The sequence below is a fragment of the Electrona antarctica genome (assembly GCF_951216825.1).
Source record: "Electrona antarctica genome assembly, chromosome: 10".
Taxonomy (NCBI): Eukaryota; Metazoa; Chordata; class Actinopteri; order Myctophiformes; family Myctophidae; genus Electrona; species Electrona antarctica.
The window spans coordinates 13125538-13142431 of NC_136791.1; the positions used below are offsets into that span (position 1 = coordinate 13125538).

Sequence of the window (16894 nt, forward strand, 5' to 3'; positions counted from 1 at the left end):
CAGCTGGGTAGGGGAATACCACTCATTTTCAACATTGAACTCTGATATAACTTTGAGTTGTTGTGTGGAAATAATAAAGATAATCCCCCCCTTCTATTTAGCCTACAACTGGAAGTCTAGAACTTCCAGTATCACTGATCACGTCATGTGATCAGTGATATCACGCGAGATATGGCCAAAGCATTTCCCGGGGTAAAAACGTTGAGACCCCCTGTTTTAATGCTTTGACATCACTTATGCTTTGACAGCACTTATTATTTGAATTGTGCACAATACAAAAGTGAAATGCATTTGACTTTCCTGCAGAACTGCTTACAAATAATCACTTGGACTGACATTGTATCATCAATTTCCGAGCCAACGATGTGTTTGTTTTGCTAGAGTGTGCACTGGTACAAAATGGGATGTTTTGTGTGAACTATGCAGATAGACCATTGCAGCACACAATTATCCATCCTTGTTATCTAAATGTCACATGTGAGGTATAAGGAATCTATTAGGATGGCAAATGTAGCACAGACAGAGCAGAAATGTGGGGAAAAACTGCTGGTATCCACAAAATTATAGAGCTATCTACTATATTCAGCTTTTGTAATAAGACCAGATCATTTTACATTTTACCCACCAAAGGTAGCAGCCTTTCTGAAATACAGAAAAAGACAGGCGGTGTTAATACTATAAGCAGGTCTCAGTTTACCTTATTTTTTTAAGCACCACAATCCATGGCATGTAATACACAAAGGACTCTCTTCCACCAGGATTGAACTGGTTCTGTTCTTTTTTTCCCTCGTCTTTGAATTAATTGGTTCAGATCCCTAAAAGTTGGTTCGGAACTGAAACCAAAAAATATGTCTTCTTGCCCTGAAGTGGGAACCAAAGTGGGCGTGTCACTATTGAGGTTGGAAGATGCAGATGTGATGTATAAACATCATAAAAAATAAAGAACGGAACAACTTCTAGAGCTTCTTTTGGTGGATAAGGGGCCAAACTGCAGTGGGATGGACATGCTCTCTAGTCTCTACTGATACCATGGCTATTTTCTCCCTCTATTTCAACCAGCATTAAACGACGTGTATGCGTATGATTAAGGAATCGGCCTGAGAAACTAGACTAGGTCTCTACCGGCTTGAATCAAATCAAATGTGACTGTCTGTCTGCAAGCTACATTTCCAGACTGAACTCTTCCTCGATTGAACACTCTCACTAAATTATTCTAGTCACTTAGCAGCTCTAATCTCCATTTCCATCTTGTTGTGTCTTTAATGCCTCTGTTGAAACATTAGTTTTGGGGTGCTTGTTTGCAATCTGCTGTTGATATATTTCTCATGGCTAAAGGAGGAGACAGGCTACTCTTCCTGTGATCCATTAGAAAGAGGCCAGTCATTCTCAAAGGAGGAGCCCTATACTGAAAATGATAAAACATATTTACGTATATTGGTGGTAAACTGGTTCCTGTGCTTAGCAAAATGATAACCTGAGAATGCTGAATGTACAGTAGGAGTAATGTATAGCATTCATTGAAATGCTTCTGACTGTTATGCCATTATTACAGATGATGAATTACTAGTAATATATACTGTATGTAAAAACAGCCTGAATTTATCAGTAGTTCTATGTAAATATGGCTATATTTTGACATGCCTATTTAGCCTAAAAGCTCAATACTGTTTTTAATAAAAAAGAAAAAGTAGGGCACCCTGCTTTTGTGAACAGCAACCCACCACATGCAGTCTGTAATCCTATGTGGTTTATAACAGTTCCCATAATGGCATGCTTTTGTGAGCCTGGATATAAACATCCAGTTGTTATGAATAAGTAATATCCCATTACTGTGAATATTTAGGATCAAACCACATTTTATATGCCATGGAAAACGTGTTTTAATGTCTCCGTTGTCCTTATTGTGCAACACCAAAACAAGTTGACTTTATTTGGGCTGTATTTTATAGCACTTAACCTTGCATTCCTACAAGGTTTAAAAATGCCTGTAACGCTTGTGAAAATGGAAAGTGTTTTTTTACACACAATGGCGTGGTGCAAGAGCAACACTGGTGTCTGTCTAGTCTCAGACCTTGCTCTGTGTGTGTGTGTGTGTGTGTGTGTGTGTGTGTGTGTGTGTGTGTGTGTGTGTGTGTGTGTGTGTGTGTGTGTGTGTGTGTGTGTGTGTGTGTGTGTGTGTGTGTGTGTGTGTGTGTGTGTGTGTGTGTGTGTGTGTGTGTGTGTGTGTGTGTGTGTGTGTGTGTTCTGGCATCCATAATCCCTTTGAATTGTGTCCTAATTCTCTCATCATTGCCTTAGGTTTGAACAAATATGTCTTGGCGAGGGAGATGCTGCAGTGACGGACCCCCATTAAGCAAATATTAGCACAGCTGTATTTTTTCTATTTGCATCCTCCTCTGTGTTAATGCCAGTGCTCAGCATTCCTCTTCATCTCGTCTACAGAATATCAAGTGATATCAGGGATATGTTACTTGTATAAGATCCTTTAAAGGTCCCTGCACACTGCAGTGTTTTTCGGATTCTTAGCTGCTTTTTCCCGTCGATTTGTGTGCACTTAATTCAAATATCACTTATTTTTTTTGTTTTGTTGTGATAATCCTCCCTACTATAGAGTGTGCTGACCATATAAGGAGTTCCTCCCTGTCCCTAGTTAACCCCTGGGGTCAAAAAGTCTTAGGTTTCGTTTTTGGCTAGGTGGCCCAGCCTTCATCCAATCAGGATAGAGAGGGGCCTTCTGCCAATCATGATCGAGCAGGGGCCGGCCTTAGTGTGCATGCTGTTGGCCTGTTGCGTGTCCCCCCCGCTGTAGTGCGTGCATGCAGTGCACATCTTGTTCCCGGGGTGGACCGGGGGGTTTTCCAAATCACTGAATGCTCCTTTAAATCAGTGGCTATCAAACATGTCCATGTCGAGGACCTCCACATTGATGTGTATTAGGTGGCAGACCTCCATTTACAGATTTTGTGCCAGGGACCCCCCCTATAAGAGTAGCTTTGTCAAACTTTCTTAAGTTTCTTGAAACCGTTCCTCATGTTGCTAGTGACCTAGTGCTTTAAATTGCAGATTACCCTGTCTTTGGAATTGTATTTGAATAAAACAAACCAAAAAAATAAATAAATGTAAATATTGTTACCTAAATATAGAGCTTAAGCTTGCAAATGTAAGACCGTTTGTGAGTTTCCATTATCCCTAGTTTAGCAAGAAGTTCTTGTTTTTGGCTGCCTGAACAAAGGCAGGAATAAAGTTAATGTCTTGCCTATACCGCACCCTTTTCCCAATTTTAATTATTATGGAAATGTGCAGTAAATTGTCAGTGGTGAAGCTCTTAAAATGATTTCAGTACAGTGTGAGGTGATCTTAAATCTGGATTTAGCATCTTAAATGCCTAGACCCAACCGATAATTTATTTGATTGGTTAGTTTTTATAGGCGCCTACGCCGCCTAGACGGTATTATAGCCGCGGTACAAGTAGTCACATTGTCAAGTTCAGTTGTTTTATTGGACTTTTGATGGCCTCATGTGTCAGTAGGGTTATTAATGCAGGAAAGCTGTAATTCACACTTTTAGTTGGAACATATTAAATGTTCTCAGCGTGAATGTTGAGTACTGTGACCAAAATCAAATGCTACAGGATTAAACGCAAACCACAGATTTTCTCCATTATATTCACATGTATACTGTGCTCTGATGTTTTGCTTTTTTGGTGCTGTAGATACAGTTCTGTTTTTCACCAAATGACATTCATTCAACCTTTTATAGTTTCCCTGAACTCAAGTCCTGTTGTAGTGTCATCTCAACCGATTTTTCTCAACAGGTGGAAAGTTAACTTTAGTACATTTAATTTTCAACAAGGCAATTAAAAGTGCCTTTACACAAAACACTGAGGCCATTAAAACTGAGTGCCACAGGACGCCTTTGGACGCCTCACCCTGGTGGCGGAGAGTGCCAATGGCGCCTTTGGACGCCTTTTTGGAAAAAAAATGAGTTAAGACCTGAGGCCGATTCCACCTGCCTTCTAATGGCTTCTAAATCAGTTCTCATGTGAATTCAAATGGATGCAGTTTGAATTACGAAAAGGTTTGAGAACCACTGATTTAGAAAACATTTGTAGAATCGACTACCGGTCTTAATCGGTTAAAAGCAGTGAGTTGTCAGTTGTAGCTGACCTGCTGCAGTACAGTATTCTGGGAGGGTCTTAGACATGGAACACTGCTTCTCCACATTTTGTTCTGACTCTGGGTTCAGCCTGTCCCAGATGACCCAAGAGGTCTGGATGCTTCTGATGTAGCACAACGCCACACATATATTTGGGCTCTATAAACCTATAAATTCAGTGCTTTATAAACCAATAGTAGTACTTTAAAAAACTTTAATTTTCTTTCTTTTTATAGATGAGGAATTGAGTGTAAAGATCTGATAACTGTAATGATAAGATCCACTTTGTTGGTATTACTCTCTATAACAGGGGTGCCCACCCTTTTTTGACTTGAGAGCTACTTGAAAATAGTATATATTAAATAGTTTAAATATGTACCTGAGGGTGCTTTAGAATAGCGGCTCTGGCATTACATATAAGACAAATGCACTTGGAATGGGAAATAGAGGGGGAGAAATGGAATAGGTAGGGTTTTTTGCATTTAATTTATAATGCTACACTGAAAACAAAATGTTGCATTGTGGACTTGCGCTGGCAGTCGCTTTTTGATGTCAATCAATCAAGTCACCTTTAATTCAAGTGGCAGATGCCAAGAATTGTGTCAATTTAATTGAAATATTCTTTAGGAGCATGTCATGTGATCTACCTGCACAGCCTTTGTGATCTACTGGTAGATTGTGATCTACCTTTTGGGCACCCCTGCTCTATAAGGACTGGAAAGTGAAATATTTTCTCAATGACATATTTGGCTATGTCATACAGATGTGGCTTGACTGATTAACATTCAGCAAAGGGTGTAAATAATTGTTTCCGTTATTTTTATGTTGAACAGTCAACAGTGTTGATGTCGTCGACGGAAACTAACAAAACATTTTCGTATTTTTCACTGACTAAAAAGTAAATAAACTAAGCTATGATGACTGAAACTATGACTACATTTATTGACAATTCCGTCACCAAATAAAGGCTAGACTAAAATGTTCGGGAGGTACTAGTGGAGAAGAGATCCAGTAGAACTAAAAGACAAGTCATTTTGTTTGGTGTTTAGTAAAAAAACAAAAACGAAACAAACTCGGACCTAAAAATAATATAGTAAATAGAATAATACATTAATTTCTGTGAAGGTATGAAATCTTACAGTATTGTGTGGCAAAAAATTACAAGGCAACACATATGAGTGTGAAAGGGAAGAGGGCCATGTTATCCTTCTAGCTCGGCCTCATCTGTCTGCAGCGTGTCTGCAGCTCCACAGCAGGTTCCCTCTAATAGCTTTATATTTCATTGATGAAAACACCCTGTCGCAAATGACATGATGTACGACGATGTCTGTTTTCACCCCAACCTTGCCTGGTCTCTCTCTTCCACTCCGATCCTCGCTAACAACCACCTCTCTGCCTCTCCGTCTCCCTCTCTGCCTCTCCTTCTAGTTTGATAAAGCGTATGCCTACAGCGTCCGCCACATGTTTGGGAAGGAAGGCAAGCGGACAGATTATACCCCCTACAGTTGCATGAAGGTGATTTTGTCGAACCCACCCAGCCAAGGCGACCATCACGGTGAGTCAGGGGGCTGTTTACGCATGTGATGAGCCATTCTGCTCTCCATTATTGGCCTTGGCAGGAGTGACGCGCAAATGACTGTGGTTTCTATCATCAAAGAAAATGACAATCTATTTGTGTGTGTGTGTGTGTGCGTGTGTAGTAGGGCTGCAACTATTGATTATTTTCTTAGCGATTGTTCTATAGATTTACTTTGCCCATTAATTGAATAATCGGACATTTTTAAATCGATTAGTAGGATTAACTAACTACTTAAGCCCTGTTTTATTCCTGGCACTGTTGTGAGCTTGCAGGTCTTCTATTGTCACTACTTTGAAAACAAATCAAATTATGTCATCATAATTGATCTAATTGTTTTGTATAATCGATTAGTTGCACCCCTAGTTGTGTTTATAGCCCTATGTGTATTGTATGTGCATGTTTTGTCTTTCTTGCATTCAGTGCTGGAAACCCAGTGAAAGACATTGATAACTTCCAAGGTACTGGGTATATTAACAGTGTTAGAATATACTCAAAGGGCTTTGATACCGGCCTGGGCCGTGGCTCAGTGGTCCAGGCACCTTGGCTGGTAAACCAGTCTGGCAGTGTGCCGCGGGTTCGACTCCCGATCCCGACGGCCTTTACTGCGTGTCATCCCCCCATCTCTCTCCCCATTTCCTGTCAGCCTACTGTCTGTCCCTCCATAAAAAAATATAAAATAAAGGTGAAAGCCAGGAAAAGAAAACATAAAAATGGGCTTGATACCCCAATTAAAATCCCCCATGTTTAACCCATTAAGACCTGAGCTAAGGCCGACAAATGCCTTCTACTGTAAATCAGTGGTTCTCAATTTCTTTCGTGCCAAGGAGCCCCAATATGATATGTATTTGGCTGAGGAACCCCTCGTGTGTGTGTGTGTGTGTGTGTGTGTGTGTGTGTGTGTGTGTGTGTGTGTGTGTGTGTGTGTGTGTGTGTGTGTGTGTGTGTGTGTGTGTGTGTGTGTGTGTGTGTGTGTGTGTGTGTGTGTGTGTGTGTGTGTGTGTGTGTGTGTGTGTGTGTGTGTGTGTGTGTGTGTGTGTGTGTGTGTGTGTGTGTGTGTGTGTGTGTGTGTGTGTGTGTGTGTGTGTGTGTGTAAAACAATGACACGGCTGTTTTAACGGGTTAATGAAGTTCACTTCACGTCACCTGTATGCCATGGCATCGTCCTGTAGTAATCCTCTCTCTCCCCTGATGTACTGAATGATATACCACACAAAATGCAAGGTTAAAGTTAACCCATTTTGACCTGAGATCAGATTCTAAAAATGTCTTCTACATCCTGACAGTTTTCTGAAAAAGCTATGTTTCTATGTCAGTCGTTCTTCGATTTAAAAAAAATAGCAGACCTACAAGCTCGTAGCGCGCCACTCGGTGGCGCGCTATGAGCTTGTAGATCTGCTTTTTTTCAATAGCTAAAGCACAACATAATGCTAACACCAAAAGGGGTTTCCCGCTCAAAATGGGTTAATACAGTCAAATGGCTTGTAAAATGATTCATCTTCATACGTTCATATTAAATCAACTCAATCAGCTAAATCAAAGCGATGTGTCGCTTGCAAAACGTTGCCTGAGGGGTTGTATCTTAATTCCTCTCTCCCGCCTCGCCGGTGGCGCCGCTCATGCCATGGGAAATAATGGATTTCAGAGCACAGCTGTGAGCTCATGCGGACGTTTTAGAAATGATTACTCTACGACGGCTTTTCCCCCATGCTTTAACTTTAAACAATCAGCCGGAATCCTTCCGAGAAGAGAATAGCCAGGGGTGTTGTGCCACACCTACTTTTAGAAGTAGTTTTTACCCTCTATTCTACACCAAAACTCTTTGTCTGTAATGTTTTGCTACTTGTTGTGAAATATGAAATTACCCCCTCCCAATTCTGGCGCTAATGGTCATATTACCCCACCTGTGAGAGGATCTAAGGATGGCATTGTCCACTGGTTCAAAGTAACCATTTAGCTCCGTTTGGACAGTTGGACCGTTTTGACTAGTTAAAACATCCCAATTTGGTAATGTGGAAATGTTTACCAGTAGGAAATAATATTACATGGCTATATTTCTTTATAATTACCATATTGGCTTTTAATGTTCTCTAATGCCTGCCCTGGGTTTATTCGGGTCCCCCCCAGTCAAATCTGGCTATTTCCACCACTGCTTGTTGTGATGCATATTTATTTCTCTGTCTCTAGGCGGACACAGCTAACGTGTTTAATTTTTTCCTAGGATGCCCATTCCGCCACAGTGACCCGGAGCTGTTGAAACAGAAGCTTCAGGCGTATAAAGTCTCTCCCACTGGGATTAGTCAGGTCAGTATTAGCCCTCGGTGTCTAGACATCTTCAGATGGACTGCCAGCCCTGTCTGGCCACTGGGGATGGATGGGGCAGGCCATGATAACAGTGGCCTAGTCTCTCTACAGTGAACATGAAAGAAAAGACATGCTGTTACGGAGGTGCCTGATAGCCCGGTGGTTTGGGAGTGTACCATATGCGCGTAGGCTCTGATGCCTGACAGCGAGTCCCTGGTTCAACTCCCCGGCCAAGTAGATCATTTGCTGCATGTCACTCTAATGTCCCCTCTCTCTCTCTCTCTCTCTCTCTCTCTCTCTCTCGTGCTTTTCTGGCTCGTGCTTACCTGGCTCTCTCCTTGTTTCCTGGAGAGGCTGATTAAAAAAACATCTAAATTAAAAGAAAAACGTATGTTGCTATCGGTGCTGCTCAAACCTTTTTCATGTCAAGGACCCCCCCCAGGTGCATTTGGCCGCTGATGCCTCATATCAAAATAATTTGTTCCAGGGACCCCCAGAAGCAAAGATTTTAGTTAGAAATGTTCGCTTTAAAAATATGTATTCAAAGATTTTCTGTGTGAGTATATCTGCTATTTTTCTTTTTTTTTAAGAATAGCATAAAATAGCACTGATGCTTTTCCGGATTGAATGGGTTAAAGCTAGAATATACATTTATTTTTGAGGGGCGCTAGCCCCTTCTATAAACAGCTTTTGTCCCCACAAGTCTCAAGATTTGCTATTGACAATGATAGTGAAATTCAGGTCAAATGCCCGCTAAATATTGTCCCCACATGTCTCAAGATTTGCCATTGACAATGAACTGAGAAATTAGGTCAAATGTCCGCTAAATATGACGTAAATGAAACATCAAAACATTAAACGCCATTGACATTGAAGGGAAAATGTACGTCGTATGTAAACGAGCAAATCAGCTAACCAATCGCAGGCAACGGGCATTCTGATTGGCCAGTATGAGATGATGCATGATGATGTACGATGATAAGAGTGCCCCTCACTTCACACGTGTGATTTTATTCATTACATTCTGGATGTTGTACATACAGTACCATAGAAAATTGCACCTACTGGCGATTCAATACATGCTTTTGCTGCTAAACCTTCAAGTGGGTCTGTTTAGTGGTTAACCACTATATACTTTGCTGACTGGGGTTCCTCTGGGATCTATAATTACTTGGTCCCTTTGTAAGCTCTTTCAATTATTTCTATCAACATGTTGAACTGAGTTCAGTGGTTCAGACAATGAAAATTATTACTTTTTTTTTATTTTTATAAAAAAAAAAAAAAAATGTTCTTGCAGTATATTCTCCAGGAGTTATAAACCTTCAAATGAACATTAAAGTAATTCATGGTCCATTTTTAATGGAGCAATAAAGTCTGATATTGAGCCTAGTATGAGAGAGGGTATGATTTAGATTATAATCTAGTTTCACAAAGTACCGATTCATTTTTTGACTATCATCACATCGAAGTATTACATACAGATATATATGTAAGAAATCACACCCGTGTGAAGTGAGGGGCGCTAATATATTAAAGTCTAACTCATGTTAATTAGTAGCCCCTTTTAGCACCCTCGGTTAAGCTTTTCTGAAGTTTGGACATCGCTTAACCGTAGGGTCCCTAATCGGTTATTCCACTCTCGTTGGGATGCAGCTGTACATTCTCTCTGTTCACGCCGAGCGGCGCGCCGCTTGAGTGTTGGTGAGATGTTTCAAAGATGCATAAAGCGGCTATAGGAGACAATGGAAACGTGGGAGAAATCGCATTAACCGCCGATGCCGTTAAGTATTTCTAATCTTTTTTTTTTAAAGTTTTGGCTTCTCCGAAATTCTCTCTTCCTCACTTCCCATGTCCCGCCTCCCACAACACAACAGCATTTAACACACAATTTCCCCTTCATTGTCAATGTGTTTACTAAACAATCTTTGAACTAAAGACAAACATTAATCCTGTGTATAGGAGGGGCTAGCGCCCCTCAAATCTTTCAAAATGCACGGCTATAATGACATGCTGAAAGTATAGTGACGCCAAAGTCGTTAAATATTGATTTGTCCTGAAATACAAGTAAGCCATTGACGACCGGGAGAACAAAATGGCACGTATAAGCTAATTTAGGTGAACGTCTAACCCTCGGGGGGACTTGTCTTTCATCACATTTAATTAATCATCCAGCTTCTGTCCCCTTCAGCACCAGCTCTGCCATTGACATACAGTAGAACCTTTAGTGTGTGTGTGTGTGTGTGCGTGCGTGCGTGCGTGCGTGCGTGCGTGCGTGCGTGCGTGCGTGCGTGCGTGCGTGCGTGCGTGCGTGCGTGTGTGTGTGTGTGTGTGTTGTACAAACACTATGCAGGCATGACTAAGCCTTGCACCATGTCAAGTGTTTAGCCCGCAGACAGTCAGAAATGCACCATAATTAAAAATCAAAGAGCGAGTTGAGTGTGAAACAACTCGGCAGGAAACAAATCTCATGCAGAATTTCTCTCTCATCCCCTGACCAGGGGTAACGGTAGCACTGCAGGCCAGAGTTCATACACTGTGTTGTAGGTGAAATAATCTTCCAAAGATGAAGGATTGACAGTTCTTAAGTATTGAGAATTTATTAAGAAGATTCAGCAGAGTAACAACATACAGAGAGTGAGGAACAGGCCTCCTTGCCTATTCCAGCAGCCCCTCCGGGCGCAAGCCTCCTCAACCCTATTCTCAGACAGTTCTTATAATCTTCAGACAAGTCAGCTGTTAGATTGACAGCTGCAGTTGAGTTAGACTGAGAATGCTTCAATGAGACTGAATAGAAGGCAGAGAAAAGGCAAGAATAATAGGTCCTCACTAATAATCATGATAAAATGGCACAATTCTTTTCTACTCAGTCTGTGTCTCATAGGAGAGCTGTGGGCAGTTCACAAACCCGTCCACCAGTGACATCATCAATGGGGAATCCAAGCTAATAGAAACTGCAGACTTTCTAGTCATGAAAAGTTGCATTGCGAAAAAGGAAGCCATCGTGCTCATGATAATAAAAATCTAAACATTTTGTAAAAATCTTGTTTTAAATGAATCTGCCTAACGATGATGTCACTGGTGGACGGGTTTCTGAACTGCCCACAGCCCTCCTATGAGACACAGACTGAGTAGGATTTTTTTATTTTATTTTATCATGATTATTATTGAGGACCTATTATATGAAGATGGGTTGAAAAGTGGTGAAGTGGTCCTACAATAATGCAGAATATTTGGCAGTCTATTTGGCATTCTAAAATAGCCATTACAACTGCTCTTTATTAAAGATGAGCCTGCAACAGCATGGCTTTTCCACTAGTTTCACATCAGACTTGACGCACATTTACACGTTGATTCATATAAATGCATTCATCGGTTTGACGTTAAGGTGACTGGGGGCACGATGAAATAAACAATCCGAAAATTGGTGTATTTTGCATCAAAATATTGTTTTGGTTGGTGCCTCATTCGTCCCGTTTTGATGCCTTTATTTGAGTTGTAAGATGTGCCTCATTCCAAATCAAAGTTATCACTGCATAACATTTGTGTTGTGCGTGCAACGTAAATCTTATTATTCTAATCTATTGTGAGGTGTGGATAATGCGACCTGTGTCTCGACAACTCAGCCTATGTTTGTAGTACTGTGCGTGTGCACTCAGCCAAATGATGTGTTTTGCAGAAGCCTCGACCTTTAACCCTCCATTTGAAGGCAATATTTATTCTGCTTTATTTGAAGGTCGAGTCCAAAGAGACAGGAAGTCTGGTAACACGGCTCTAGGGCTGGATTCTGAACCCCCAGCATCACATCCATGTGGCAGGTGCACTAACTGGCTAGACCACCAGCGCATCCATTTAATCGTATTTTCATAGTTGTCCAGTGCAATTTCTACAGCCCATGGCAATGTGGGTTTCAGAAGGCCGTGTGGTTAATTGGATGTGTGAAAGGTCCTTTTCATTCATCCCATTCAGAAGGCCGTGTGGTTAATTGGATATGTGAAAGGTCCTTTTCATTCATCCCATTAAGTCCGATTGCTGAGGCCTTCTGGATCAGTAGTCCTCACACTTTTCAAGATTTTTCAAAATGTTCGAAAATAGCAGATGCACAGGCTTGCAGCGTGGCACAAAGTGAGCTTGTATATCTCTACTATTTTCAAATAGCCAACGCAACGATCTAAAATGACACTGATGATTTCCCGGTTTTAATGGCTTAGAATTATACAAGAGAGAGACCAGTGTTAATTGGCATTTTAGAAAATACATCTTTCAGTGTGTTTTACATAGTACATTCGATTTTTCCGTAAAGCATGCATCTTATATATGTAAGTGTCATCGAGAAATAAACCGCTTCAGGGTGATTCAAGACCTTGAATCTCCCTGAAGGGCTTTATATTTCTCATTAATGTCTGCCTCGCTGTTCATTATCCTACACGGCTTACTTAATAAATCACTCGATAATTTGACACGCGGAATGTGATGGGACGGATGACATCCGCCGTTTCAAGTCAAAGGTTATCTTTATTTTCATGCGGGCCATGCACGCGCCGCTTACCGTGCGTTTGTTGTAATGATGTGGTAGATATGGCCACAGGAAATCGTACATAAAAGCAAGATGGAAGTGTCATGACAGAGACAGTCTATCTGAATGTGTGAGTGCATTGATTTGATGTCAGGTATGTATGTACAGTAGGCCTACACACCTTGCTCTGAGTCTATTTATTTTTTAAATTAAAAATGTTATCCCACGATTTTGTAACCCATTGTTCACGTACGTGGAAGGAACATGGTATTCCATCAGGCACCTCGGCTGACCAGGGGTCGCCGGTATAGAGGCCAGGATTACTGCATGTTTTTTTGTCAGGGTACCTACCCTAGGGGACACGGGGAGAACATGCAAACTCCACACAGAAAGGCTCTTTCGCCAACCCCGCTTAGGGTGTGGGCGCTGATGGTGCGGAGGAGAGAACACGGCCCCAACGCCCACAGCGTCCCCGGTGGGAATCGAACTCAGGACCTTCTATTGTAGCTGTGAGGCGACATTGCTACCGGCTGTGCCACCCTGCCGCTGAGTCCAATTAATTTAATTAGTTTAATTAATTCCCCATCCCACAAAATACAACAAAAAGTCATTGTATTGATTTAGAAAGCATTCCATTGCTTCCACTTATAGACAACATTCCATGATATGCATGTACAGTAGTCACAGGTGTTGTGAATGAACTGAAGCAAACTAAAATCTTTGCTTTTGGGGGTCCACAGAACAAAATATTTTGAGATGTGCGCACACAGCCAAATTCATATGATTTTAAGCAGGTCCTGGACATGAAAAGGTTTGAGCTGCACTAATATAGCAAAAGAAGTTTTCAGAAAACGGTTAGGATTTAGAAGGGATTTTTTTAATCGGCCTCAGGTCTTGCTTTAAGGGGCAAGACATGGCATGCATTCCATGCAATACCCAGTTTTTCTGTTATCCTCTAATGCATTGCATGCCATTAAATGCTTCATCCATCAAAGGACAAACTCGTTGCTTGGCTGTTAGCCAGTGGTTTTGGTCAATGTGAAGTTATTTCTATCCAAAAGTTCATATTTCAGTTCCAATAACCTGTACTCTTTGTCTTTGATTCCTCTACAGATCCTGGAGCTGGTGAAGGGGATGCACTTTCAGCTGGCGTGTCAGAAGTACTTTGAGTTGACGCACAATGTAAGGACATCTTTCATTTGGCTGTAGACGTAATTGGAGATGCTTGTGTCAGTCTGCGAATGGCCTTGCAACTTGAGCATGAAGGCTCAAGGCAAACATTTTCATGTCAAGGACCTCCGAATTGACGTGTCTCTAGCCCCGGACCCCCATAAGAAAAGACGCATTGACAGTTTTTAGAAAATGGCATATATAAAAGCTCACAACGTGTCGCGTTGCAACACCAACCTTGTAGATCGGCTATTTTCGAATAGTCAAAATAAGATTTTGCTGGGGACACCTGGGGGTTCCCGGACCCCACTTTGAGAGCCACTGTATGTAGAGGAACCCAAAACTTTAATCACGTTATCAACTGGCTGTCAATTCAATTCAAAAGGGCTTTATTGGCATGAGAAAACAGTTTACATTGCCAAAGCAGAAAGCACAATACAACAATACAATCAAAACAAAAATGATGTACATTTGAGAGTCAGAATCTTCAATAGATCAATTTCTATGTACCAAGATCACTCGATGCAGGTATAGTGCAGGAATATACACAATGATTAGTCTTTAGGGTGGTTGTGTTCCATTTGATATCGTTCTATCACAGCAACTCACGAATATTGCTGCTGTGTTTGCACATTGTCGTACTTCGCCCAGCAGATATGTTTTTTTTTTGTCATTAGTCATGTTTTCAAAATCTCTGTGTGTGGTTGTAATCTGTGGGAAGTATGTGTCTCTTATGTCTTGGTACAATGGACAGATGGTTAGGAAGTGTAGCTCGGTTTCCACTTAATTTTGTGTGCAGTGGGTGCATGGACGTTTATTTGATGTAAAGCTTTTTACTTTAGACCCGACGAGTGTCAGTCTGCGACACTTTGACACTCAAGATTGCCAGTAATCAGTCCGATTTAGAGAGAAGAAAAGGGAAATGTGTGTGCGTGCGCTTGCATGTTAAATGCATGTTGGCGATGATTGCCTTTTTAGCTCATGCCCTGAAATGATTGGAAGCGACAGAAGTGCGGATAGAAGGTGGATATAATGGCACCTAGATGTGTACTATCTGATAAGTGACAGTTCAATTTGAAACCTCAAACGGAAGCTGTCTTTGAAGTAGATCTGTTTGGGTACACCCTTCAGGCGTTTCGCCATCGCTTGTGGAATCACTGCCTCGGAAACCCGAGTTGATATTATTTTTACGCCTTGGTCTGATAACAATGAACAGGTGCGTAGACGAGGCCATTTTCGCTGTCACACCACGTTCTGTGTTCAAACAAACATGGCCATTCTCGACTGCACTTTGTGCAATGTGTCTGAGTTGTAACCCCCGTGTCTGGAAGCTGGTGATTGTTGCAGTGTTGAACTGCAGTCTAATGCCTCAGTCTTGACACACATGCTAACCCAGACAAATGAGGCAGTCAGTGTGCTACCTGCTGTCATCTGTACTGGGCAGTAATGCTTAAGATGTGAGCATCAGCGGCACTCCTCATGGGAATGTTGCACTACTAGACGTTTTATTAAGTTACTGTATATGAAATGTTGGCTATGTCTAGATGCTAAGAGACACTAGCCAACCATCCTCTCTCTCACCCTGCCATGATCTTTTTAGATTAACTCGGTTATTTTGCCAATGCTCCTTAGACAGTGCACTACAAACAGTCCCTGTTGCCGCCAAACTCCACAGTTCCCATCCTGAGACCCAAAAGAGAAATTTGATGTCTCCCCAGGACCAAAACTAGTGAACATTTCCCCCAACAGGTCGAAGACGCCGGGTTTTCGCTGAGCCACCCGAACCAGTACTTCATAGAGAGCCAAAAGCTTCTGGGTGGAGGGAAGGAGATAAAGCGTGAGGCGGACCCCCCACAGAGAGGGCAGGACCCCCCACAGAAAGGCCAGGAGAACTCTTCCCCCAGAGGAGCTGCTGTGACCGGTGAGACGCCAGCACAACAACCCGTCCAGGACGTGGCAGAGATGACTGAGGACCTGGATTCTTTCTTCCAAGATGCCTGATGGTTTTCTATTTTTTATTTTATTCACTTAAACTGAGTCATATTGTATGGTGGTGAATGTGAATGTTCATGTCCAAAATGTTTAGAAAAGTGATTGTAAACATGTATAAGTAATAAAGTCGCATAAACCTCTTTTCTACCCAATTATAAACCTTGTAGAGATGTTATTTGCTGCCTCTCATTCGGCATTTTAACCCATTTAAACCAAGAAAGCGTCTGTCATTTTTGCATTGGCTATTTGAAATAGGAGATATACCAGCTCTGCGAAGTTGTACATCTGCTATTTGTATTTTTGTTTTCTTCTCTTTTTTTAAAATCTAGAAAGTGGGCAAACGTAATTTAGAAGGCTTTTGTAGAATTGGACTCTGGTCTTAAAGGGATAGTTCAGATTTTTTGAACTTAAGTTGTATGAAATACTTGCCATTAATATAGTGGTTGCAACTGTATTAATTGATTGCCCGAGTCCCGTGGTGGGAGTTCTGCTCTGGTTTTGGTCAATATTAAGTAGTTCCGGTCATTTTGTGGGGGGCACTGGGGCCACGCAGTAAAAGTAAATGAATCCACAAAACAAACGTAATTTGTATTGTTGACCTATTTCTAAAATATTAGCGCGACTTTCGTTCAACTTTGACCCCTCTATCATATGGAACAATTTTTTGGGCGTAGTGATATGGACAAAAAAAACGTAGTTCTGTGTGATAGAGGGTTAAAAAAAGAACGGAAGTTGCACTAATATTTTAGAAATAGGTCAACAATACAAATTACGTTAGTTTTGTGGATTAATTTACTTTTACTGTGTGGCCCCCAGTGCCCCCCACAAAATGACCGGAACTACTTAATATTGACCAAAACCAGAGCAGAACTCCCACCACGGGACTCGGGCAATCAATTAATACAGTTGCAACCACTATATTAATGGCAAGTATTTCATACAACTTAAGTTCAAAAAATCTGAACTATCCCTTTAATGGGTTAACAAACAAACAAAAGTATGAATGCACTCGGTTGTTTTCTTCTGCGCATCCTGCTTTATACAGTACAGATGCTTCATATCCAGTCTCACTGAATTGTACAGGCTTCCATTTTTACTAACGTTATTGTTTGCTGGTAGATGGCTGGATAAAGATCACAACATTATAGAGTTATTTTTCCTTCCAGGTTCTTTGTGCAGTTTAT

General features: G+C 41.4%; 1 protein-coding gene across 1 annotated transcript in view; it reads left to right on the forward strand.

The window, feature by feature from the left end:
- Positions 1-15862, forward strand: part of prim2 (DNA primase subunit 2) — a 60695-nt gene extending 44833 nt beyond the window's left edge. The window contains exons 11-14 of the mRNA XM_079512273.1: positions 5584-5710; positions 7953-8035; positions 13662-13730; positions 15468-15862. Coding sequence (XP_079368399.1) covers positions 5584-5710; positions 7953-8035; positions 13662-13730; positions 15468-15719 — 531 coding nt within the window. The 3' untranslated portion in view covers positions 15720-15862. The remainder of the gene's footprint in view (positions 1-5583; positions 5711-7952; positions 8036-13661; positions 13731-15467) is intronic.
- Positions 15863-16894: the final 1032 nt, after the last annotated feature.